This window comes from Lissotriton vulgaris, chromosome 6, assembly GCF_964263255.1.
Source record: "Lissotriton vulgaris chromosome 6, aLisVul1.2, whole genome shotgun sequence".
Taxonomy (NCBI): Eukaryota; Metazoa; Chordata; class Amphibia; order Caudata; family Salamandridae; genus Lissotriton; species Lissotriton vulgaris.
In genome coordinates, this window is record NC_141694.1 from 1234376802 (window position 1) to 1234404605 (window position 27804).

A 27804-nucleotide genomic window follows, 5' to 3' on the forward strand; every position below is an offset into this window, starting at 1 on the left:
AATCCTGTCCGTGAGACCCAGGATTAAAAGGTTTGATAGGGTACCCACAAGGCAGTTTTAGATTTACTTCTCACTGTACTTATTTCCATCACGGTTCCCAGTCAGGGTTGGTAGCACTTTGCACTCACCCAATGTGTTCTTGTTTTGTAAGCAGACCCGATGATGAAGCATGTCACACACAGGCCTATGTGTGAGTGAGGGCAGTTTTACTAACTTTATTTGTGCCTCTGCATTCTTTGTCTAGTATTGTTTTTCCTCTCTACCCCTCTTGGTGTGTAAACAGAAGTGCTCAAACCAGAGGCCACATTTTACGAAAATGACAACAATGCCTTTTGTATTGCATTAGAAACCAAGACATCTGAATAAGAATCACATAACTTTTTCCTTATGAATTATTTGCCTAACTCAGCACCCCAACTTGTAGTTATATATTTCCCCTCCATATTCTTCAAATGTACAAAGCGGAAACATATAACAAAGTTAATTTCAAATTACAGAATTAGGCACATAGGTGATTACAACCCTGCTCCCCCCACCCCACCCTCATTTCTCGAGCTCCAAGAGCTGAAATATACAGAATTCTCTTTCAACATCAATCTGCAGCCTGAGGGATATGAGACACAGTGAGCAGTCCAATACAATGCATCAAGCTGCCCACTGAATAAACAAAGCAGCCAGGCTTGAAGACAAGGAGGGAAAGAAACATATCAGCAATGATTATCTACTTTCAGCAGTAAAAAGCAAAGCGTTTATCTTGTCACACCTTCTGTTTATAATCGGTTGGCAGCCTTTTGTTTTTCTACTTCCTGCTCAGGAGAGCAGCACTGTGGGTTATGTTTTTTTGCTTTAAATATTGCCAACTACAATACAAGCAGTGAGGATAGACTGCATAATAGGAGCCTGGGGTCTTGTAATAACATCTGCTCCCAAAGGTGAAGAGTGGGGAGCTCCAATGTGGGGGGTGACCTGGAAGGTTTGTGCCCACCCACAAATCTGAGTTTTTAGGGATTCACAAACATATATTCCCCCTCTTGAAATGGTTGATAATTTTACTCCTATTCGTGGGAATTCATGTCTTTGAAGTAAGTGGGAAGGGAAGACCCATATAATTGTGGAAGGTGTGTTAGGAGAGATTTCTCCTTGGGAAATATTTTTGTCTCATGAAGCCAACAAGAAAAACTAAATTAAAATGCGTAGTTGTGCTCATGCAAGATTGTTCACAAGCAGAAATGCATTGTTTTAGGGTAAGTAGGAATTTTGAAAAGTTTTCCAGGTGTTATAGGCCAGAATTACAGTTTTCCAGGAAGGCATCTGCCAACCTCTCAGGCTTCCAGAAACTTGTCAATCTGCACTGAAGCGTAGGTGTAAAGCTGTGAGTGTAAATTTCCAAAGCTCTTTGTGAATCATGCCAATTGTGTTGCGTGTCATTAACCATCATGCTAGACTGTGCGTACGTCATGACACTGTTTCTTTATTTCCAATTTCAGTTATTTCCTTATCCGACTGCTCAAGGCCAAGTAAAAGCGAAACAAATAATAAGTTTCATAATATGAAACCGGAATACCATTTATAGTATCTAACTCAATAATTGTGTCTGTCTCCACCCAACCACTTCCAGTTTAAGGTTATATCTGTTATGTTCAATAATGATTCTATACGTTTCAGTGCCTTGTCAAACATGCTTTTTCTGGCTGGAAGAGTTTGGGAGAGGCTTACCTGGACAGCTGTGTTGAGCATTTCATGGGAAGATCACCCCGGCCACCTGGAGCAGGCACTAGACATGATCCAGGGATCTAAACTGGCCATTTCGAAAGATAGGGCAGTGTTGGTGAGTCCTTGCATTTAGCTTTCCCATCAAATGGATTGCAGGAAAAGTCTACCCCTGGAGGTATAATGCAAGCACTTATGGACAGAGAGGATCCCACTACCTAGATCCACGTGAGAGTTTTTTTTCAGCTTCACTGTGTTCTACAGAAACAATTTAGCTATCTATGCAGCCATAGTCACCTCTTTGATTGCATTAACTTCCCACAAAACATCCCAAGAAAGTGAATTGTGTCATTCACCTATTCTGAAGCCCCCTAATTAGCATCAGGTCCTCACTGTCCAGGAAAATGTTTCAGATATTTGTGTTGAGGCAGTTCTTGCCCAGCAAAATAAAAAAGGAAGGGGAATCTGTGGCCTATATTAGCCACCAACTGCTCCATAGGAGGAGAGCTGACTGCTATTGAGAAGCTGCAACTTACACGGCCACCGGACTCGTTCCCCCGACGAGCACCCGCTGATTCATTCAGATTCCCGATCCCAGCACCTCAAGCCGCATTTCCCGGCTGCCCAGACGTCCTTTCATGATGCAAAATTGCCATCAGAGACGCCTGCTTCTTACAGATCCTGGAACCTACCCCGAGCGATTTATTCCTGCACCATCCGCTTGATCGCTGCTCCTCATTTGTCCAGCCTACAGCACCTAACAAACCACACAACCCCGTCCTGAAGACGATCCCAAGTCACGGGGATCGAAACGTCGTCAACAACATAGCGTAATTCATGGCGCAGCTCCTATAATTGCTCATTTGAAGTGCAATCCATAAAAACCGTACTCTTTGAACCACCCTTGAGTCACATTGTGTATCTGAACTCACTGTATATTGTACGCACTTCCACTTCTCGCGCCGTCCATGCTGTCTATAATTGTCACTTACGTCGCCACCTATGTCACCTGCACACACCGAGCACCAAGTACAATTAGGGTTGTTGTTTCTTGATTTATTTTATACAGTGCTGCTTTAACTGTATTCCCAAATTTGTTTTATTATATGATGCAAATGCACATTAACTAACAATGACTCCAGTCTCCTTATTTCTGCACCAGTAATGCTTTCAGCATACATGCTTAATTGTCTCCACAATAATACCTGTTGGGATATTGTTCATTTATACTACCTTCTCACCCTGATCCCAATGTGGTTTATGGGTCTTACTCCTGTAATATCATACTTGCTATTGAGAAAGAGCACTTTTCCATTGTTTGGGCCTTCTGAAGTGTCAGGCCCCTATATTTTAGGGCTAAATGTGTGGTCAAGACAGATCTCACCTAGTAAAGTGGCTGATGCCTATGAAGGGCAAAAAGATGAACTTGCTCCAGTAGTCCATTTGCAATGTCATTGTTGAGCCCAAGGCAAATCCATTGCATAGAAATTAAGACGATATTTCAAACTGGCTTTCTCAGCCAGCTGGTCAAGCCTCTACTACCCATAAATAGTACACAGTCACGCTGCTCTGAAAAGAGATCTGTTAGGACAGAATGTCCCCTGTATCACTGTGCTGACTCGCCCTGATTCTTTATCTTGTCTGACCCTATTGTTTCCCCCCAGTATGTCAAGGCATGAGACAGATGTGAGCGGTTAACCTTGACCCCATTCCTTACTATGCTTGAAGTGAATCATATTCATTCAACCAAGTAAGGTACCAGAAGCAAGAATGCCTTAAGACATATATAGATGTTGAGGAGAATCCAGCAGTCAAATAGACAGTTCTATTCAAATCACTTAAATCTTAGAACGTTTTCCAGGTTGAGAACTAATGAATAAATGTGCTGGGCAAAGTATCCCACTAGCAAGGAAATCAAACAACGCCTTATAGTCAGGGGTTACATCCTGCAAAAACATGGCAGGGCATACCATACAGTGCGCAAGATTGATTGGGCAACTATACTGGGATCAATCAAAAATTTAAAACATGAGTCCATCTGTTTCATAACTAATCTCCACAGTGGTCATCCAAGAATCAGGAATGTCCTAAAAAACACTGGCGTCTGTTAGTAAACCACGATGCGCTGAGAGAACACTACCATTTTTCCCAGTATTTTGGAAGAGAATGTAGTATTCAGTTGGTTAGCAACTGGAATTTGAGATGAAAATGCAATCAGCTCATGTCTCATGTTTAATAACCACTGGAACTAATAGAGGTTCTCTGCAGCATTACTTTCATCATCATTGGTACTGACTAATGGAATTTTTGATTTCTGTATTCATTTCGTCAGATGATTACTCAGAACTTTGCAATAGTTCCTGCATGTACGCTCATCATTGCAATATGTCCTTTGAAATGTTACCAATGTCGTAAAGACTCGTTGTTTTATAATTCAAATCATAGTTTACTAAAACCTTATTTTCAAAGATAAATGAGCAATTGTTTGCAATCTGTACTCAAACCTTGTTGTCTTAAAATTAGAATCAGTGGAGCTTATTTACAATGAAATGGTGCAGCAAGCCATTTAGCTGCGCCGAGCCGCACCATTTAAAAAACATGCATGGATGTGCCATATTAACAAGAATAGGCATACCCCTGTGCTCTCCCTTGCGCCTGCACAAAAGAAGCTACCTAGCACCAGTGCAGGCACCCTTCAACCATGGTGCAACGGTGCCTGCTTTGAAGGGATGATTGTGTTTGTGCAGGAAGGGACACCTTCCTGCATAAAAACAATCATTAGTGGTATTTTGCTCCTTTATGTGTGCTGCGTTCCACCCACACATGGGTTTTAGAAAAGCTCGCAATCTCAAACAAATACTATACCCTTCACATTGCAACTGCAAACCCAATAACCAGATTAAGCCCAATGAATCCATAAAGGGCTTCTTCATATGCAGAGACCATTCAATCTGCAAATTGGGCATGAATACAACAAAAGAGATTATTTTAAGAAATGGATGTCAATACTCAATCATCTACTCACTGCAACAGAACAGTCACTATCTATGCAATCATATGGCCATGCCAAAAATTCTACTTAGGTAACACCATTTGCACTTTCAAGATTCATATTCAGGAGCATTTTCATGATATCTATAGGCCGGATACGAAACAACCTCTTGTAGAAAATGTTTAGGTCTCGGCTGGCATTAGCAGCGCGCATGCCCTGTCTCGCCATGACGAAGGTTTTTTGGAATCAATACTGATTCCAAAGTGTGCACGCAGGGAGACAGAAGAGACAGAAGATGTGCACGCGGGTATTGGATGCTTTACTGGCAGCGTGATACTCTGGAGACTTTTTTTTTCCGCACCAGTAAAGGCAGTCCCTGCATGCACATCTTCACAGCTGTGAAAACTCTAATAATTTTTAATCACGTCTAACTCATTTGTGTCAGGTAAAAGATGACTTCACACCTCCTCTGTTCCTCTCACAGATGTTTTAGATCCTGCTACAACCTGTCCCTTACAACTGTAGCTGACATTTGGGGGGGGGAACTTCAGTGCTGCGGTGTGAATCCTGGCAAAGCCATCTCAGCATGTCATCCTTATGAGGCCCATAAAATGAGTGCCATTAAGATAAACGTGAACTGCTACATAAAGATGTCTTTATTCTGTGCTCACGTTCAGCACAGCCACCAAATCTCCCCACCAGCCTCCCTCGTGTTCAGCTCCGACGGCAGTTTACCCTGGGTCTGGTGTCATTGATAACCTTAGATTGTAGTATGTTTGCTACACATTCGAGAAATCATTATTTATTTTTGTAATGTGTTAATGTGATGGAGTGAAAAAGGGGCATAGGTAGTGCTAACGTGAAAGGACAGAGCTAGCGTGAGCTCTGGGAAAGGGACATATATAGAAAGATTTATTTATTTATTTAATGCATTTTAATATAGCGTGGACTATACCCAAAAAAGTCAGAGCTCTTCACAATAGAACCAAGTAAGATACATGAGGAACTTTACCAACTTACACAATACGGATACAAATGGGAAAGTTGAAAAAGTAAAATAAAAAGAATAGGTGGCAATCACACAAAAACAACAAGCATTTGCAATGCAATAGGTCTCGCCTTTGCGAGAGTTTGAGCTATTGACATTGTAAATGACAATGCCTTTTATTTATGTGTTTTGAAAACCTGCAAGCGGTGCTTAAACACACACTTTGTACTAACAGTCTGCCAGCTATTAGTACAAAGTGTGTGTTTACGGATCGCTTACAGGTTTTCAAAACACATAAATGAAAGGCATTGTCATTTACAATGACAATAGCTCAAACTCTCACAAAGGCGAGACCTATTGCATTGCAAATACTTGTTTAAGAGGACATGAATACAACAGGAGCTTTGAGTTAATAGAAATAGAACATTCTGCAGCACACATAAAAGGAGCAAGAAACAGGGGAAAACAAAAGTATTTCTCCTCGGAGCTCTACATTAACGCCTTCTTTCAAAGGCATTAGGTTTTGGCGCTGCCTCAGATTTACAGATCCTTGTAAATCTGGGGCAGCGTCAAAAAGCAATGGGTGTTGTGTGGGAATGCCCACAGCAACACCCATTGCACACCCATTTTCTGCAGAAAATTGTGCCGAGAAGGACCATATTTACAAGATGGCGTTAATTCACGCAAAGTGGCTCAGCGCTACCTTGTAAATATGGAGCATGGCACTGTGCCACCAGAGTGCCTGAAAAAGTGTTGCGCCGGTGGTGCAATACCCTTGTAATATGCCCCATGGTTTCCTAAAATCTTATTTTTAAAGATAATTAAGCAGTTGTTTGCCATCTGTACTCAGAAACTGTTTTCAATGACACGAGGACTTCCTCTATGCAATTAGCATTATTCCGCACCTGTTCTCCTCTATCTATTTAGCTTATACCATCTTTTTACATAAAGGCCACTGCATAGCTCCCGTCCTTCGCTCTCCCTTAGTAGTCTCTCAAAGAACCAAATAACCTGCCTAATTTACAGAACCATAGGTCCTTCCGATCTCTTTTGTTGCCAACCTTTTATTTGGAGCGATAATGACTGCACCAAGTTTTGACTCATCGCTTCGAAATGGCACTCCCCTCTCTTTTTATGTATCATCCCTGCTTCCTGCACTTCCATTTGTAACAGCCTCCTCTAAAAGGACAATTGTCAATGATTCTCCGTTGATCCGTATGTCACCTTTATCATATCCGTGTTTTTTAGTCAGTGCCTATTGCAACGAGAATATGGTGCACACATCAGTAAGTATACTCTTCTTTGGTACTGTGCCCTATCCAACATGGCGTCTCCCCCTGACTCTCTTTCTTCATGGTCATCCTAGACAAGATTTGGCACTCTCTTTCCTTCTTATTACGGTCGAGGTAGAGCCAGCAGAAGCTACCATTTGAAGACCACATGCCGCATGGGACTTCGTAGCCCATTGAGTATGCTCATGGGCACACTCTGCCTAGCCAGCCCCTTTGCCCTTAAGGCCTCTCAAATACTTGCCAACAATATTAATTTTCCGACTTGCTTTTTGAATAATCTTTTTTACAGATTCCAAATGACGTGACTACAATTTTGAAGAATGGCGAGTTCCTGCTTTTATATGGAGCAAGGCTAGCACACCTTGTGAGGTGTGGCATTGGCTGAGGCTGAGTCAGTAATTAACCATTCAGCACCCTGAAATAAGATAATGGGTGGGATTTAGACCTCAAACTTACCCACATAAGCCTTCCTGTCCTAGCTTCAGTGCATGGGATCTAGGTCCATGCACTGACACCTATTTTTACTTATTTGCAAAAGGGCTACTGGTGTCGGGTGAAGAAAAAGAGGAATAATGATGGAAGGTAGATGTGCTGGCAATAGGGTCCATTCCCTGATGCCCCCTCTTTGTACTTACAGGTAAGAGGAGCACCTGATTTTCGTGGTCCTTGTGAGTACTGGAGTGAAATACATGTGGAAAAGAGAAGGAAGACCTTCATTCCCCATACTTCTAAAACTGTCCATCTGTTGGATAGTGCTATTCCTTGGACTTAAAAGTGGCTATAGAGTGAATACATACAGTATGTGAGGAAAGGAAATTAAAAAAATCATATTTGAAGTTGTAAAAATAAACTAATTTTTGTTCACCAATCACCCCAACCAGCTGGCAATTATTGATAGTGCTCCAAGCCAAGATGTTTCATAGACTCTTGGTCAGCAGATGCTCATATTGTCTGCAATATGCACAATATTAAAGCATTTTAGGGTTGTCACAACTATGTATTTCTTTCTGTAGAAAACAATATTGCAAAAACAGAGGTAGGTTCTAAAATGAACAACATTACGTGGCCATAAAGGCTTTGGCTCTGCTAGTTCTGCCGTGTCACTTATGGGGTCATACCTAAAACCCACTGTATGCATGGCAGTGTCACATAAACACACCTCTAGTATGGAAAATCCACACATAGACACACAACAACCATGGAAATGCCACACTTAGACACACTGAAAGCATTCTCATGTTACACATAATAGGCATTGAAACACCACATAGACACACCGCTAGGACGAAAGTGTCACGCATAAACTCACTCAAGCACGGATGATTTACCCACAGTCACAATGCAGGCATGAAAATACCACGTAGATAAACTGCAAGCCTTGGCAGTTTGACCATAAACATACTGCAAGCATGGAAATGCCACACTTGGACACATGGCAGGCATGGATATGTCTCATTGCAAACATGAAAATGCTAAATTAGGCACATTGCAAGCACTGGAAATACTGCAAAGGCAGACACAAGCAAACTGTCAACTTGGCTAATCATTTTTCTAGCTCCAACATGATTCCTGGGATGTAAAGTCAAAATCCAGGCTAATAGCCCTGTAGAAGGTAGTCTTTCAGGGGTGATGCCAGAAAGATAACAGCCTACAGGTAAAGCCTTGTGGACTCATAAGCTCTGTCAATTCACTGCCTTGGTATAAACATACGGTAGAGAGACAGACAGGCAGGCAGGCCGATAGATGCCATGCAAGTCTTCCTACTTGATCTGTAAAGGGGATTTGGTGGAGGAATTTTTTTTAACATGCTTAACCATACTCCCATTAAGAATGAGAATTAATCTTTTTGCTACATAAGAAATCATATTATCTGACGCTTGCAAAAACGGAGTGAAATACTCCCACTGCAAAACATTAATAGAAAATAATAATAAACCTATGAAAATCTCTACAAAGAAGCATGTACAACATAAATGTAGACAACAAAATGTCTAGATGTGCTTTGATCCCATGAATAAAGGGCGTATGGTTCCAATAAAATTAAATATCAACACCCATTTTGCTCCATTCTTTGGAGGATACAGTTTTTTTTTTTTAATACTCGTGTCGTTTCCTCCCCCGAATCGTAATAATGTGTTAAGTTGTCCTAGCTGTTATGGGGTGTTACATGTTCAGGAGCACTCATCAGTGTTCTCGAAGAAAAGTGTGTGGTATAGAAAGTGTTTATTGTGGCACGCTGGACGGCGAAGAGCAATCACAACAGGAGCCTTTAGGTCTTCAGTTATTACATTGTGTCCAGAAGGTAAGGGGGTCATGCCGTAATGTAGCATTATGACTTGCTACACAGTGCTGTATGGTAGTTTTGAGGCCTCTTCCTCAGTTATAGGCTTAAGTCATAGGTGAGGGCCTATACAGGGGAGAGAGCCTTTCTCAACTGGTATAATCTGTGATAAGAGTTGTAATCCTTTTTGAATATTAGACCCACTAGTATAGACTTTTGTAAAAAAGTAAACCAGTAGAACCAGAAACAGCACCGTTGAAACTTTGGAGCAGACGGTTTGTAACAGCCATTATTGGCCAAGAGTCTTCACTCCAGCTCTCAACATTCTAGAGTTCTCATAGTAAAAGAAAAAGAGGTGTCCATTCTGTCTTGCCCCATTATTGGTCGTCTCATAAGTTCCTACCATTTGACTCTCAGTCATGCGAGTTGAGTGTTAAATCAATTTTAGAAAAGAACTATTAGTAAGCATGGGCGGAAAATCCGTTACGCTCGCGGATTTTGCGGATTTTCTGTAAATTCGCAATCCGCGAGATTCGTGAATTTCCCGCAAAATCCGCAAATCCGCGATCAGCGGATTTTATGGCTTGCTCGCACTGTTCGCTTGAGTTCGCGGCTTCCCAGTTCAACTTCGCGCCCCGCGAATAAGCGCTAAATTGCAGAAATACGATCTTAGCAAAACTGAAACTACTTACCAGGTTCAAAAGTTCAAGCTCATCATTAGTAGCCATTTCCTGTAGTGCTTCCTGAGGGGCCCCTCCAGAGTTCAGTTGCCTACTTTCAACTATTATGTGACCCTGCTCTGACCCTCAGAATAGTTACACAAAGCTCCTGAATTACAGCTAAGGCAGACAAGCAGGAGCCAGGCTGGAAGTTCAAATCCAGTGACACATTAATCAGCCCCTAATTCATTATTGTCAGTTGGGGCAGGGCAGGTGTTGTAACTAATTTTGCAACAATGAAAGCACTTAGCAAGTGCAAAAGATCACTAATCAGGAAGCACTAAGGAAGCAGGTGCCAGCTAAAAAAATATTCTGTGACACATTAATCAGCCCCAAATTAATTCAGGTCACTTGAGGCAGGGAAGGTGTGCTTTGCTTTGCCACAATAATGTACACTGGACAACCAGAGGGTGCTGTGATGAAACAGAGGGTGGCATGGGTGGGCCAGAGGGTGGCATGAGTAGTCAGAGAGTGGCAGTGGTGACAGAGAGTGGCAGTGATGAAGAAGAGTGTCCCAAACAGGCTGGACACGTACAAACAACAAGTTCGCAAAACTTGCGACCCGACAGGTAAGTTCGCGTTTGCGAAATTGTACAAAACCCTCGCGAACTGGCAGAAACCCGCGCGAACACAAAAAAAAACAAATCTGCAAATTCGCGAGAATTCGCGGATTTTGCGGATTGCGAGTTCGCAAATCCGCAAAATTCGCGAACGCGAGATTCGCAAAATTCGCCCATGCTTAACTATTAGTCAATTTTCAATGTAGTGCTAACCTTTATGACTTGCATTCATCTCACAGGCAAGGTCTTCATCACATATTCTGGGGACGCAGCGCGTGAAGTGAGAAATGTGTATTGTGTACTCCGCGCCAATGGATTTCCAGCTGTAGTAAGTACGACTCTGCAAAATGTTGTGCTAATTATAGAGGCAAGATTTAGAGTGCATAGTTTGCAACATATTGTTATGTCTTCATTGACTGATTGTTTTTGGAAAATATCACACAGAAATATCAGGAGAACCCAGCGGATTGACAAACTAGCTAAGAATACAGATCTTTGCACTAATCCAGGTTTTGATCGGTGTTACCTCGAAACATTGAAAATAAAACTTCTAAAAATAACACTTCTCCATTTTTAGTTCTAAAAATAAATAACTCAAAACTGGAACACTTTTAGATGCTCTGCTGACAGCATGATTTGCTACCCTGAGCTCGACTGCAGCACCAAGGTACAGCCCATTAACATCACTTGGGCAAGAGAGAACAAAAGTGATGGTGTCCTGAACTACATGAATCACAAGATCCTCGTGTCAAAGGAGGCTTTGGTGACCTGGTTTACTGAAATAAGACAGAGATATAAAAGTCCATAATCACATCAACATGCTTCACTTTGCAGGTAGTGGACGAGGAATGTCTTAGTTCCGGTGGTCATTGAGCACTACCGTGATGCAAAGACATATTTTTTGTAAACGAGCATCCTAATGTTGAAGAATTGAAATTAAGATGATTGTGTGACATCCATTACTTCTTTCCCAAGGATCATGGGAGAAAGAATCTAGGTCTGAAAACATTTTCAGGTTGAGAATTATTTGGGTGCCATCAGCATAGTTGTAGTAAAAGGGGTGTTAGAGTTGTATAATGTTCAAGAGAGGGCGGAGGTAAGCATTCTACAGAAGAGGAGCAACTGTGGCTCATTAGACGGCCTCCTGCAGAGAGGAAAGGTGTGGGCAGTAAGTGAAGGAAGGGAGGTAATTTGGAAACCTATAACATATAAGAAGATATATGATTTTAGCACAGTTTGAGTTGATTCAGTGTCCATGCGCAGGCAGTGTGTCTGTCGAAAGAAGAGGAGGAGCGAGCTGAACCCTGGTGTGGCACCTGCTAGAAAGGCAACAGTGGCACAAAAATGAAGTAAGCCACTGGAAACGCTAAACAAACAGTATTTGATTGAGAGCACTGATAGGAGCTGCCAGTTGGAATGATGAAGCGAGACAAAGTGCCCCACATGCTAAACTGAACAGTATTCGGTATGTCATTGTTAACACTAAAGAGGCACATAGAAGTAGTAAAAAAATATTCAGTAATTGGGGTATGGGGTTCCTGAAGATTGATGAGAAGCAGCTCGCTGAGCACGTTTAGAAAAGTTAAAGCCACATGGGTGAATTGTCTCAGAGCTCTAACAAACTGCAGAAACAAGTACCAGACCTCGCTGAACAGGTAGGATTTTGTAAATATAGGTTGAAAGATTCGGAAGGCTGCTTTTTTGTGAAATGATGCGCAAGTGATTGACCTCTCCCAAAACATTGAAGAATAAGCCATCCTTACCTTCATTGTACTGTTACTTCAGTGGTTCCCAAACTATGCACCATGGCTCCCTGGGGACCCGTCAAACCTATCCAGGGGAGCCGCTCCAAAAGCACTTTAATGCATTAATGTTGAAGGGTCAGTTGGCTCAGTTTAACTAATTAGACTTAAACGCATGATGTCGATGATTTGTAAGTGACATGCCTAAAGCTGTAAATGTAGTGCTTAATTGATGGCATGTCGAGGGAGAGGACCTCCATATTTCACTTTATGACCACGTTCCAACACTCCCAAAGTAAGCGGAAGATGCCTGATTTATTTTGTTAGACTCGTTAATAGTTTTGTTTATTCCCAAATGCATTTCACACCAATGCAAGTTTATAGGAAAGTATAGTTGTCCTGTCAATTCAATTCAATTCAATCATGCTTTATTCGATTTAGAAATACAAACCATAAAAGCGAACATGTTAAGAACAGTTAAAAACAGATAGTCATTGCTAAAATACACATATCCAAATCGAAGACATTCGAAATGTATCCAGTAAAAAAATTAAAAAAAATGCATGCATAGGGTATATCTATAATCAGTTCATTGAAGTACGGAACTTTACTATAAGTTTTAAGAAGCAACTCAGTGCATGAATAACATTGTCTTCCTCCAGTTGTTGCAATTTTATAAAAGCTTGTTTACATGTTCGAATCCCCCATGTCCTTAAGATTGGTAGTAGGTATGCCCTGCGTGGTGCCTGATAGTACTTGCAGAATAAAACGCAATGAATATCAGATTGATACGAAGAATCATCGCAGGGACATACAAGATTAGACATGGTCCAGGTGTTAGGTTGGGGGAAAGTAACAAGTCGAAAGAAAAGGCCAAACCTCAAACGGGTAAGCAATGAACGAGCATAAGGGCTAATCACTCGAGTTAGGTATTTTTGTAGCCCTTCGTGAGGGGTGATTTGCTGGTATCTAAGGATAGATTGTTTTCTTTTTACTGCGTTTCACCTCTGTGTAACAAGGTGATGTAAAGCCATCTTTTTAATTAGAGTTCTGGATACCTTCTCCATTGTGCTAGGTTTTATGAAATATTCCGGGTGACCGAGCTCGCTTAACATGTTTCTAACATAGCGTAGCCATTTGATTTTGGACACCCCGTCAAGCAATAAGCAATCAGTTATTAGATCCCTATTTAATAGGGTTTCTAGGGTAACCGATATCTTATGCCAAAGAAGGATCGGGGAAGTCCTTACTGTATCCGTTATATGGGAAAGGCCCACTTCTATGTGCGAGATGTATGGGGATGTAGTCTTAGATACCCCCAACAGGTAAGCTAGGAACTGGTTTTCATAACTTTGTAGCCCTGGTGCTTGTTCGATGCCCCATATACCAGCTCCATAGGTTCCAGTTGAGATGCACTTGGCTTTATAGATATAAATTAATTCATTAATTGGTTTCCCCCCCCAATTTATTTGAAAAATTTCTCAAGGCACCAATCGAGCGCAAGAATGCCAGTTTTCTGGCATTGATCGCTGCTTGCCAGGAGCTCCCTCTCTGGAAATTTACCCCTGAATAGGTAAAAGAGTCTATGGTTTCAATTCTCTTGTTGTCCAAAAATATGGGGCAATGTGGTTTTTCCCTACCCTTCCCGCAGACCATTGTAAAAGTTTTAGAAATATTTATACTAAGGCCACGAAGCTTCATATAGGTGTTAAATTTGTTTATAGTTCTTTGTATCCCGAGTCTGGTCCGTCGGCATATAATAAAAGGGGGATATGGGTTCTTTTAATAGTGGGGTAGTCAAATTGAAAGTTCCTCAAATAATGTCCAATTGAATTAATATATAGAGTGAATAGCAGAGGTGCCAAAATGCACCCCTGTCTGACACCCCTGTCTATGGGGAATTTGTCGGTGCATTCACGCCTGGGGCCATATCTAACCCTTGCACCTGCCTCTCTATAGAGTTCCCTAATGTAAGATAAAATATGACTGTCGATCTCCATGTCGGTTAAAGTCAGCCATAGGAATTGATGATCTACACAGTCAAAGGCAGAACTTAAATCTATAAAAGAAATGAAAAGGTTGCCGCTCTTGGCCTCTGTGTATTTGGCTATAAGAAGGGACAAATTTAAACATTGTTCCAATGTCCCTTTTCCTGGTCTGAAGCCATACTGTAACTCAGAAAAGATTTGATTTTCCTCCCCCCACGTTTGTATTCTGTTTAGGATGATGCGACCTGCTACCTTTGCTAGGGCGTCCAGCAGAGAAATGGGCCGGTAGCAGGTTGGATCATTCCTCTTGCCCTTTTTAAAAATAGGAATAACTATAGCGTCTGACCAGGTGGGTATAAAACCTTCCTGGTTCGCTTTGTTTAAAACATTAGTTATTATTGGGGCCCAGAGATCCATTTCAGCCTTGTAGGTATCTATAGGGACACCGTCCGGGCCCGGTGCCTTGCCCGACGAGCTGTCCCTGATGGCTTTTAAAACTTCATCGTAATCAAAGGTTACAGGTAAGGGAAAAGAAGTGAGCTGTTTGCATACCAAGGAGGTATTAACCTCATCATTTGGAAAAATTCCTCCTTCATTACCGGTCACTCTACAGTATAATTGTTTGAAATGGGATACCCATTGTTCGGCTGTGATTGCCTGATCAATGCAGTTTACTTCATTAGACTGTAGAAACGGGTCGTTTACCACCTTCCTGAAAGCCCTGTGGTCTCTATTATTCGAGGCTTCTTTGAGGGCTGCCCATACCTTATTCTTTAGGGTGGCTTTTCTCGACTTTATAGTGCTTTTATAGATTTTCTGGCACTACGGATAAGAACCGGATTTTTTGGAATTGAATGCAATGCCTTTTTAAGGGCAGTTAGTGCTTTAGTGCACTTGCTGTCAAACCACCTTTGGGGCTTAAGAATTCCCTTATGATATTTTCTTGTCAGTAGGGATTTGGCTGTAGTTGATATTTTAGAAAAGGATTTCATTACATTATTCGGTGTCTCTTCGAGGGATAAGCAGGTCAGTATGTCTTCATAATTAGAAGTGACAAGTTGGGCCAGAAAGCCGGTCAGGTTTATTTTTCCCATTTGATAGTGTATCCGTTTTTTGAGGCTAATCTTATTTCTGGGGTATATACAATATTCGCCACTGTCCTATATGTTGGGTTTGTAACTCTGATACTAAAGACTATAGGGTAATGGTCGGAGTGAAGAGCCTTACCCATTTCCCAGGTAGCCACTGTCCCTACATGGGATGCAGAGATTAAGGTGAAGTTGATTGTCGATAGTTGTCCTGTCTATTAAACACACTAAGTATTATTAAGTATTGACATTTGTACTTGAACCATAGGTACGTCCAGTACACACTTCTTTCAGTACACACACTTCCAGATAGGCCTGCTCTCTCCTTGAGCACAGGGAAGTAAAACACCATATACAGCATAATGCCAACATTTGGCAGCAAGAAAGAGGGACATTTAAATAAAAAAAATCTGAGGATTTTATTTTGCTTGCATTGATTTGGAGGCAATTTTAGGGAGGAGACAACAAAAATAAAGCTGTATGTGGTTTAAAAGATCGTGAGTCACCCTGCTGAGATAGGTGTGTTGGCACGTATGACATGGGTAGAAATGGAAGTGCATGCAAATATTCTTCAAGTGCTGAAACACTTTGGCAATGGGTCCTACATGCATAGGGGTGATATCTAGCAGTGTAAGTGGGATAAAAATGTTTGAGAAGGTACTCTTAAAAAAGCATCGGCAAAGAAGGGTAACTAGGAATATTTTATTAGAGGCAACGCTTTAGTGATACGAAACACCCTACGTATATGATGATAAAACCTTTATCAGCTCCATCCCAATTATTTTCAGAAACAAAAATGTAAGTACTCCCAAAGCAGGGCTTACCCCCCTCCCCCCATCCTCCCCAAAAATTAACTTTGGGAAGCCACAGGCAATGGCCAATGGGTCATGAGACCCTCGGGTTGAAAAAGTTTGGGAATCACTGTGTTAACTTCCTCAAAGTATCGCACCTCACAGTTTCTTTAATTTATACGCAGTGTAAAGGGTGCCAGTGTGTCTGCTGCTGTCAGTATCACCTCCAAGGCAAGTAGTGATCGGACTCATTATTTACAGAGACTGGGACTTTTACTTGTTTGACAGTAACAAGGTGAGTGAAAGTGGAGTATTATGTGGTGTGGGCGTTTGTCCTCACCATGTAATATTATCATGATACCCCAAAGATGGTCCTTGGATTCACACTAATAAATCCTTAGCTCAGTCCTGATAGTGTGACAAAGAGCAGTCAGGCTTTACTAGAGGAACATGTGTTAAATATTTCAGAGCACCAGCATGGACGATAAGTAATTGAGGTCCAACATCAATTTATGAAAATATAGTGTATTTGTATCTTAATTTTGATGCCAAAACAAATGGAATTGCATGCATACAACCGTAGTTATAGAATTTAGAAGTAATAGAAAATCAATGCAAAATAATACAGCGAAAATGTAACATTGCAGTCAATGGGACAAACCACTAGTGACAATCGGTCACTTGCAGGTCGAGATGCATTGTACCCTTGCAGGGTAATGGTGATGTGTATCCCAGGACCAAGCCGAGGGTTCTACATGCATAGGGGTTCTATCTAGCACTGTAAGTGGATAAAAATGTTTGAGAAGTTACTCTTAAAAAAGCATCGGCAAAGAAGGGTAACTAGGAATATTTTATTAGAGGCGCCGCCTTAGTAATACGAAACACCCTGTGTATATGATCATAAAACCTTTATCAGCTCCATCTCAATTATTTTCAGAAAGAAAAATGCAAGTACACCCAAGGCAGGGCTTACACCCCTCCCCCCCATTCTCTCCAAAAATTAACTTTGGGAAGCCACAGGCAATGGCCAATGGATCAAGAGGGCCACAGGTTGAAAAAGTTTGGGAACCACTGTGTTACTTCCTCGAACTATCGCACCTCACAGTTTCTTTAATTTATATGCAGTGTAAAGGGTGCCAGTGTGTCTGCTGCTGTCAGTGTCACCTCCAAGGCAAGTAGTGATCTGACTCATTATTTACAGAGACAGGGACATTTACTTGTTTGACAGTAACAAGGTGAGTGAAAGTGGAGTATTATGTGGTGTGGGTGTTTGTCCTCACCATGTAATATTATCATGATACCCCAAAGATGGTCCTGGGATTGACACTAATAAATCCTTAGCTCAGTCCTGATAGTGTGACAGAGAGCAGTAACGCTTTACTAGAGGAACATGTGTTAAGCATTTCAGAGCACCAGCATGGACGATAAGTAATTGAGATCCAACATCAATTTATACAAATAAAGTGTATTTGTATCTTTATTTAGACGCCAAAACAAATGGAATTGCATGCATACAACCGTAGTTATAGAATTTAGAAGTCATAGAAAATCAATGCAAAATAATACAGCAAAAATGTTACATTGCATTCAATGGGACAAATCACTAGTGACAATCAGTCACTTGCATGTCGAGATGCATTGTACCCTTGCAGGGTAATGGTGATGTGTATCCCAGGACCAAGCCACAGCAGTCAGTTCAATTTTACCTGGCCCATGGAGCCTGGGAGCAGAGTTGTCCTGGCTGTCCTTGATGCTGAGCTGTTGCCATGGGAAAGCTGCTTTTACCACTGATATGGTGCTGTGATGGAAATAAAATGCAAAAAGACAACAACAGTATGGTTGCTGATGCCGGTCAAAGGTCCAATGGAATTTATCTTGATGTAAGGTTGAGTAAACGGGTCAGTTGCAAGAATGGCAACCAACAAGCCTTGGCAGCGGTAAGCAGTGCTGAAAGTAACTTCTGCGTCCGATGGCCCAGGAGAACGCGGTAGGTGCCTGTAACTTCGTGAAAGGCAGGACTACTGTTCCCACAATGCACTAGACCATCTGGAATTGGGTGATCCCACGGAGGACCTGATGACTAGCAATTCTTCTGATTCAGAGCATTGTTTTAACCTGCAGTTTGCTGGGGACTAGTGCCACTAGTCCAGGGAAGTCTGAGGATGCCTCAGGCTTCCAGAGGGGTCCCTCTAGCTGGGGGTGGAGAACGAGAGATTAGGCATTTCTGCGAGCATTGCCACTGGTGCAGGGCATCCCTCCTCTGCTTTGGCCAAGTCTTGTTGTGTCTGGTGCAGGGCTCTTCTTCTGTCCTCTTTGATATAAGTTGTTCGGAACTGAGGTCCTAGTGTCAGGGGGGGTCCTTTAAATCTGAGATTTAGGGGACTTAGGGGTTTAGGAGCTAGTAGCCAATGTGCAGCTAGTCCCTAGCTAGTCCGCCACTGAGGTGACCACATGTGGGGTGTGGGTCACCTTTTCTACCCAGAATCCTCTATTATGCCACTCATAGAGGTGGCAGGAATCAAAATTTAGTGTACAGACCAGGCTGCTCACACTGAAGGTGTGGCTAGCCTTCCAAGAGTGTACACCTCATTGCATAACTAATTTCCAGCCTGCCCGGTTGCAAATGGGCCTGAAGCAGGAGGAGGGCTGTTTCGTCCACTGGGAGTCACCCTAATACATATCAGAGGCGGGCAGGCTTTAAAGCTCACAACCTTGATGTGCCACTTCACTCGCCTGCTTGGGAGGAGGGAAGTGTGACCTCCTTCTGTCTAATCATTTGCTCCTGACTCCTGGGAGTGATCACACTGCCTGGTAGGAGGTCAGAAACTTGCCTTGGTGGCAGCTGATGTGGGAAACTCTTGCTTGCCAGTCAGAGCACAGACAAGCTGGGGCAACCAGGTGGGAAAAACTCTAGGGCAGCCACATGGTTGCAGGCCATGTGACCCAGGGCATGACATTTGTGTCAGGGGTGAGTAGTCACGTAGTTTGATACCAAACATGACATATTTTGGTGGTACCATAATAGAGCTGCCATCCTCAAGAATGCCCGGGTGGCAGCCGATATTATCCTATGGACCAGTAACACTTATTATAGTTTCCAATGGGGAACCCCACTGTAGAGACTTATAGGCTTATATCTATATGTCTTCACCAATAATATAGTGCACCCTGCCTTCTGGGCTGAGGAGGCATTCCTTCTGGGTTATGTTATGTTAAATTAGACCGACTTGTATAGCGCAACAGCTGCCTCAGCAAAGAGGCATCCCGGCACTTACTACAGGCAGACCAAACACTAGAGCCTAAACCGCAGGAAAAAGATGAGTTTTTATAGCCTTCTTAAACGTCAAATAATTCTCCAGGCTGCGGAAATGTGCAAGGGGAGGGAATTCTGCAGTTTAGCCACCAAACTGCTGCGTCACCCAGCACGCATGCGTTTTACCCGCGGAACAACAGCAAGACAAGACCACAGAGAGCGCAAGTGGCGATTAGTTGTATATAGTACCAGTACGCTGGTCAAAATACTGGGGGAGGAGAGTTTCAGGATTTTAAAAGCCAGGCAGAGAGCTTTAAATTCTATATGCCTGGCTACAGGCAGCCAATGTAGGTGCCGAATTGCGCCTGAGGTGGGATGTCTTCTCGGCAGTCCTAACTGGGCTCTAGCCACAGCATTTTGGACCTTCTGTGAACGCATGATCTCTGCTTTATTTGCCCCCAAAAAGAGCGAGTTGTATAGCCTAGACAAAATGGCTGCCTGGACAATCAATTGTCTAGTAGATGTATCAAAATGGCCTAAAAGGGGTTTCAATCCTCGTAATAGACCGAAGCAGGTTCTTCACAACCACCTTATGGGGAGGAGCACTCCCAAGGGTGTCCGGCCACCAATTCTCACTCCTTGCCTTACATATAAAAAGATAGAGTATTAACAGTGCCACACATGGTGAGGGCACAGTCGACTTTGAGCAGTTTGCATTGCTCTGCAGTCTGCAATGGCAGTGATGCTGTTAGTAGTTTACTTGGGTCACCCAGGGTGTCACGAACCTGTGCTGGGGCCGTAGGGGCTTATAAGGGGGCAGAGTTGCATAAAACAGTTTTACTAGTTGGTAGGCTTCAGTTCAACGTCAGTGTTGAAAACCAGCATCTAGTAGTCTAAAAGAAAGCAAAAAAGTGGGGTGGGGGGCAGCTTCAAAGAGCCTTGTTTTCTAACACGAGGTCATAATTTTGTGGAATGTTCTATGGCAATGCATCATCCATGCTGTTCCTTCTAGTAATAAAACGCAAGCTGTGGTTAATGGAGATGCTATATATGGTCCTGTTACCAGCAAAGCTGAATGTGATAACTGATGATAAGTGATACATCTTGAAGGATCTTAATGAGGTCTTGGACTTAGTGGAGAAATGTAGAACCGGATATGGGTGGTCAATATCCTGCCTGTGAGCCAAAATCTAGCAACCTTATCGGCAGTCGCATCGTTAGATTTTCACCCTCTGTTATTCAAAGTGGTTTAATACTTGGGCGCCACACTTCCAATACCGTAAAATGTCTCTTCCATATGCTTCAGGGAACATACATTACATTGACTTGCCCTGTATTGACAGCAATTAATTTGCAAAAAGCATGTGGTACAATCATTTTTAAGTGAACTTTTGCATTTTTTAGATTATTGGTCCTGGGCAAAAATGTGTTGAAATGGATCACTCTACTAAGAACTCTACCTACAGTTATGGTTTTGCATTGGCCTAGTGATATTGAGTCTTCATAATATTGAGAGTGGGCCTCGACATGTATGCCCCCTCGCCTCTTTGATCTTTGGCTTGGCTATGAAACCCCTCATTAAACCCCTTATTAACGTCCTGAGACTTGAGAACTGGGGCAGAGGCATATCTATTGCAAGCACTGTGCATATCATATTGTAATATGCAGAAAATGTATTACTGTATTTGAGAAATATTGATCCTGGACTGAATCTATCAATTAAGGTGATGGAGTAATTTGGACATTTTCTGATCTTCATGTGAACTGGTCTATGTCCTGTGTATTCTTGATCTCAGTGACATTATTGCAATATCATCAGGTTGCACAATTAGATGGGAACAGGACACATTCCACTACTATGGTGTCCATATTTTTCATGCTAAGTCAGATATCCTAGACAAACCCCTTTCATTCCTATGGGCCTTTAGGCCCATAGGAATGAATGGGAAAGCCATTCCTTATTTGTGGTTAGCAATTATCGAATCGCAAATAAGGAAGCAGTAGAAATCGCAAAAAATATTGCGATTTCTATATGCATCCCGTTTTGCGAGTCTTTAATAGCGATTCCTTAAAATTCGCTATTAAGGACTCGCAAAACATGACTTTGATGAATTTGGGGGAAGTCCCAAAGAAGGATATTTTTCAATAAAACAAAAATCAGTGGCACTGATGCCCATTGATATTTCTCCTTGCTTGTCAGGGCCATTGTTTGTTTTCCTTGCCTGGAACGGCGAGTCCTCATATACTGTCTCAGGTAAGGAAAATCTATTAACACCCCCCCCCTCCACCCCCCCTTACACCCACACACTCACACTGAGGTGGCCAGGGTCGCTGTGACTATGATCTGGCTGCCTGCTGTCAGACAGGCAGCTAGGTCAAGAGTTTCCACTGCCAGAGACAGCTGATAATTTGCCTGTGAAAACCCTGCAGTTCCCCCAACTATAAATGGGGTGGAGAACAGCAGATTTGGCAGAAGAGGCATTTGTGCTTTTCAGTGGATACCCGTGTCATCCAACCTCTAAATGAAGCCCCAAGAGTATCCTTCTTAGAGCAGTGAGCAACATGTCCTTTGGGGCCCACCGGGAAGGGGGCAGCACCGACCACAGACTCGTTTTATGGAGTATCAAAGGCCGCTTTATTGGAAGCAGGTGCACCTTATAAAGAAAAACTCCCTTGGCCTGTGCCGTAGAAAACGAAACCTCGCTAAATATAATTTTTCCTAACAAACCCCCCACCCCCTCCTCTAAACATGGTTCCCCCCAAACAACAAACATGAAACCAATTTGCAATTTTCAACTTGCCTCTCTACCTAGCTAAATAACTTCTTGTACTTAACCCCTCCCCCCCACCCCCCGGTAAAACCAGACCTCCTAAAATTTCCCCAGTACTTAGAAAAACCGCCACCCAAACGACTGACCAACACACCAGCACCTGTTCCAGCGACAAAAACCCCCATAAATGAAACCCCACCCGATGCACTGGCTCCCAAGAAAACCCTTCCAAGACACAATTTCACACCAACCCCTTTACCGACAACCGTGCAAAACCCAGCAAGATACCAAAACAAAGGGAGGGCGGGTGGGAGGGAAAAAAGAAGTGAGAGCCCCACAGAAACCACCCTGTCCGGCTGCTGTGTCACTGCCACTGAAATGGTGGTTCGTGACCTAAAATGGCCGGTTATATCCCTAACCAGCCCAAAACTAGCCCAACAGCAGCCCACCCCAGCCCAAAGCTACTAACAAGCCCAAAACCAGCCCTCTTACGGTGCTGGCTGTCCCCCCCCCCCCCGCCCCCCCTCGGCCCCAAAACCCCCGGGGGTGGCATGTGTGAGAAGTTGGCCTGGTATATGATGTTCACTATTCTAGTGAGCACCTTGCACCAGTCCAAACAAACCTTATGGTGATGGTTGTAAAGTTGTACCTTATAGACCAGCTATCCTAGTGGTAGCATGGACAAAGCAGTCTTAGGCTAAACTCAAGAGGGCATGTGAAGCCAGCTGTTTTACCATATGTAACCCCTTTAAATACCAATTGAAAGGACACCACACAGGATATATATAAAATATATATGTATTTATTTCTAGACAATCCCTCTGAACTCTTTATGAGGTCAAAGGCACAAGCACATAACAAGATACTTAATTAAAATACTATAAGTTGCTCAAAATACAGTAGGGCCCTAGGGGCACGCTAAACCATATACTAAAATAGTGGTATAAGGACCACTACACGGAAAGTGAATATGCCTAGGGCCTAGGGAATCGCTGGGGCTACGCTGTACTACCAAGAGTTAGGAAGCAGAAGGCCCACGTGAGGCGTATGCAGAGTCTTTACTCACACGCAAGTTACCATAGAGAATGAATGGGAACGTAAAAGAGGGAAACTGGTTCCTTTAGGGCACTTCTGACTGGACTCAATGAAAGTTACTTGAAACCTAGACAGTTGGATAGTCAATACCCACAGGAGCACCGGAGTACTTGCGTTACCTCACCCACAGGAAGCGGGTGCATAGGTGTCAAAGTGTGTCGGGTTTCGTCGCTGAATCCTATGGAGCCTTGAAGAAAGATGCTGCAGGCGACAAGGAGAGAAGTGTCCGGGTGGATCCAAGGGCGGATCGAGGATGAAGAGTACCTGAAAGGGGACAGAGTCTGGGTCACTAGCCAGTGACCAGGAAGGAACCAGGCGATGTCGCAAAATAATCAGGTGATGTCATGAAGCTTGTCTCTGCAGCCACGTGGACCAGGAGGCGTCGACGACAACCAGGAGTCAGGCACGGACTGTCCCATGAAGGCTCTAGCTGTCGGCGGTGATGGCTTCCTGATTGGAGTCAACAAGCCTTGGCAAAGGCAACCCACGCAGGAATCGAAGTTGGCTTCTTAATCAGACCAGCAAGGTCTGATGGGCTGCTTCTTTTCAGGGAAGCAGGGGCCAGTCTGGAGCAAACAGAACAGTGGTGTAAATTCAAAGATTCGTCGCCAAGATGGCCACTAGCCAACGGGCAAGTGACCGGGCAGACGCGTTAAGCAGGAAAATGCAGAAGGGCCCCACGCAGAACTCGTGGAGTGTGCAGGGCTGATCTTCGATGCAGATGATGCTCGGGGCTAGGGCTTCTCAATCCCCAATGCACAGCTTCGAGAGTGCCTCAGAAGCTGCACGGTAAGCAAGTCACTGACTTTTCAAGATGGCCGGTCCCACGTCTCGCGTCACTTCCACGGGTCTCAGCTTTGCTGGGGCTGTGGATCGGGCTGAAGGAAGTCTGGAAGTTTGGTTCTTGTCAGGCTCTGTGCTCGGGCTCCAGCTGGAGCGTCGACAAAGCAAGCCGTTGATTGCTGGATGGTGCCTGCTTGTGCAGGGTTGTCACTCCTTGACCACAAGGGAGATTCTTCAGTCGTCTTCTTGCAAAGTAGATCGTCGAAGGTCCAGAGTTTCATTTCAGAGTTTCAGTCAGGATAAATCTAAAGTCTTGGGACTCAGCTCCTACCTATATACCAAATCTAGGGGCTGGATTACCTGCTAGGTCCCTCCTATGGGTGGGACCAGGGAAGGGGGCGGTTACACCCCTTTCCCTTTGTCCAGTTTCGCGCCAGAGCTGGGGCTGGTGTGCCCCAGCACCGGTTTGAACTGGACTATGCATGGGACACCTAGTGTGCCCCAGGAAGTGTCTCATTTCTTTCAGCCCTCCCTGCCCTAATACACAAGAGCCTGTCTAGGGTGGTGTTAGCACCTCACAAGACAGGAAACCTATTGTCCAAGCCTCCCTCGCTGGAAGGACTCCCAGCAGCAGGAGGTCAGACTTGTGTCTGTGGCAGCAGCATCCATTTTGTGATGCTGAGGCTCTGGTTAACTTTAACCGGGATTAGTAGGAACAACATGTCTTCTCCCTCTAGAAGGGTGGAATGCTACCCCCGTCACCAGAACTGGCGAGGGGGTAGTATTCCAAAATGTATGACACCTTACTCGACATATTTTGATAAAGCCAAACCAGAGTTAGCATTTAACTGCGAGGTTCATAATGCACTTAAGAGTATATGGTATGGCAATATCCTAGAACAGCTATAAGGACATGGTTCCGAAAGCTGCAGACAGGCTCAGCTCATGCTAGAGCACCAGCTGACATAAAACAAAGCACTCTGCCTCCAGGATTGTTAAGGCCTGCCATAGGAGTGACTTATAGGTATATGTGTCTAGATATAGGGTTAGATATAGGAATAGTATATCTAAGCAAGGGGTGATTACACGACCTTGCCCCAGCTGAGGGATCAGCCAGTTGTGTCAATGTGAGTGGCCAGCCAGAGGTGGCATAATATATGCTGCAGCCCCTGGTAGGCCTTGGATGCGCCTATGCCCTGGGTACCTATAGTACACTGTACTAGGGCTCATAAGGTGACGAAATACCCAATTGGAGATGTACCTAAAGTACATGGAGTCCATTTTACAGAGAGAGCAGATAGCCTGGGGCCCTGATTAGCAGGATCCAAGGCCAACTAAGTTGAAAACTAGCTAAAACCTAGGCAAAAAATTTTGGGTGCAGGCGTCCCGCCGTTTGGCCGCATCCCTCAAAGCCCTATTCTCGAAGGACTTTAAAAGTAACTTGAAGTCATTTTGTGGGAAATGTTGTTTAGTATTTTATATATTTCTGGTTAGAAGGACTGTTCCTATTCATACCCGTTGCTATTAAAACGCTGTTATAATGAGGATATGTGCCAAAGTGGTTAATTGCTTATTGGTGACATATCTTTATATGTGAGAAACAGAACCGCTCAGCAACATTGTTAAGCCAGTGTTCATCGCAAATGAATTCTTGAAGGCATATTCACACTACTGAATGTGGTAAATGAAACCCCTGTACTATTATTTCTACAAATGAAGTGTTGGGACACTGTTATTGTGTGTGTCACCGCTCTGTGGTTATTTTCATATTTGTTCAATTGCAACCATATCCTCTTACTGACACCCTAGTGGAGTAATGATATACAAGTCCAAGGTGCCAAGTGATCCACAGTTACATTTCAGACCTTAACTTTCTTTCAGATGGACATGTTTGAGGGCACTCTACGGGGCATCGACAACATCAAGTGGATGGACGGCTACCTCGGAGACGTAAGTGATGGACAAGTGTATTGTTTACAAATCTTCTTTATCTGCTTTTGTGTTATCTGGTTATGTGTTTATCTTTCTTATGTCTACATGCTGCATTGAGACGTTTTGTCTACATTACTGGCTAAAACGATCCTTTGTGACTAAGAAAGTACCTCTGAGACTAAGTGGCTGCAGGTCAGAAATCACAAGTGCCATGCCAAGAATAGAAAAGAATAGAAAATTGCCTACTAAAAAATTGAGAATAAAGGAACACAGGCCTCATTAATTTGTGGTATTTATAATGCAAGCACAATATTTAATGGCAATTCAAGAGAAAAAATCCAAAAAAATTATCATTTGGATACTAACCTCACAATCAGAAGATGTGACCTTCATAATGTGTCTTTTACCATACGGTGTGTCAAATTATGTACAGTAACATAGGCCCACATGCATCAAGCATTTTTGGAGTTGCAAACGGTGCGATTCCTTAAAATCGGCCGTTTGCGATTCCAAAAATGCTTTTTGAGATGCATCATGCTATTTTAGAAATTGCATCTTTTTTGCGATTTCTAAAATTGCGATAGCATTTCAGAAATCGCAATTTTGCGATTTCTGAAATGCTATGCATCATTTGATTTCAAATTGCGAAATTTTAAATTGCAAGTGCAAATTACCACGAAGTTGAACCTCGTGGTAATTTGTGAAATTGTTTAAAAATGCACAAAAATGCATTTTTTAAACTGTTAATTTACATACACACATGTCCTTAGGACATGTGTGTATGTAAATTATACTTAAAAGTACATTTCATGGGTGCAGGGGGGGTCACTTGGATCCCCCTCTCCACCCTTGAAATGCTTTGATGAATTGCAATTTCAAATTGCGAATTCGCAATTCCCATTCATTCCTATGGGCATTTTAGCCCATAGGAATGAATGGGGATGGCGAAATCGCAATTGAAAAATCGCATTTTTTATGCGATTCGGTAAAAATAGCGATTTTTACCGAATTGCAAAAAAAATGCAAAAAAAATCATGCATAGGCTTTTGCGATTTCTAATTTGCGAATCCCTAATTTTCGCAAATTAGAAATCGCAAAAGCCCATATTGATGCATGTGGGCCAATGGCTAAAAGTCATGCCGTTTTAATGTTCAAATAACCTCTGGTTAACAAATACTTTTGAGGCTACACTAAACCATGAAGTAGGTTTGCTCTGCCTGAACATAACCCCTCAATGCTGTTATAACACTAAGCGTGTCAGTCATTATTTTTTACATTTATGTTGCAGTGCAGTGGTAGTTTGCCGATTAGAGCATTTACATCTAGGTGGTCAAATGGTGGAAAGGTCACTTGTCCGTGTTGTCCAGCCCCTATGGAATCAATTATCCACATGCTATTTGGGTGCCCAGCGTATTCTGCCCCGTGCAGGGCTTGGTTGCGCCCAATGTGTAAATTACTAGGTACTAGGAGTGGCATGGCCGCAGCTAGAATTATCTGTACAAACACCAATTCTCTGGTGTACATAGCAGTGGCAAAGTATTTAGGGTGGTCTTGGACCATTAGGAGTAAAGTGATAAGGGGTTGACTCGTCCATATTATGGTTTTGTATTATATTGTGTATTTTAGGTATCATGAATTCCATGCATCTGCAACTTTTAGTCTTGATTTTATACTGTATAATATTATGAATTTATTATAATGTGCAGTTTTAAATTGTGAGATGAATTTTATGTATTTTGTGCTTTTATGACATTTTGTCGAATATAGCTTGCTTGATTGATTGGTTGCAGTGTCCACCTTGACAGCCCTGATATCTTGA

General features: G+C 42.9%; 1 protein-coding gene across 2 annotated transcripts in view; it reads left to right on the plus strand.

Annotated features, from left to right (window-relative positions):
* Window positions 1-27804, plus strand: part of LOC147708675 (E3 ubiquitin ligase TRAF3IP2-like) — a 219634-nt gene that overhangs the window by 81976 nt on the left and 109854 nt on the right. Inside the window, exons 3-4 of one of the 2 annotated variants that reach the window (XM_086925384.1) lie at window positions 10782-10870; window positions 25935-26003. In XM_086925384.1, the coding sequence (XP_086781510.1) occupies window positions 10782-10870; window positions 25935-26003 (158 nt within the window). The remainder of the gene's footprint in view (window positions 1-10781; window positions 10871-25934; window positions 26004-27804) is intronic. The other variant, XM_086925385.1, reaches the window with a different exon arrangement.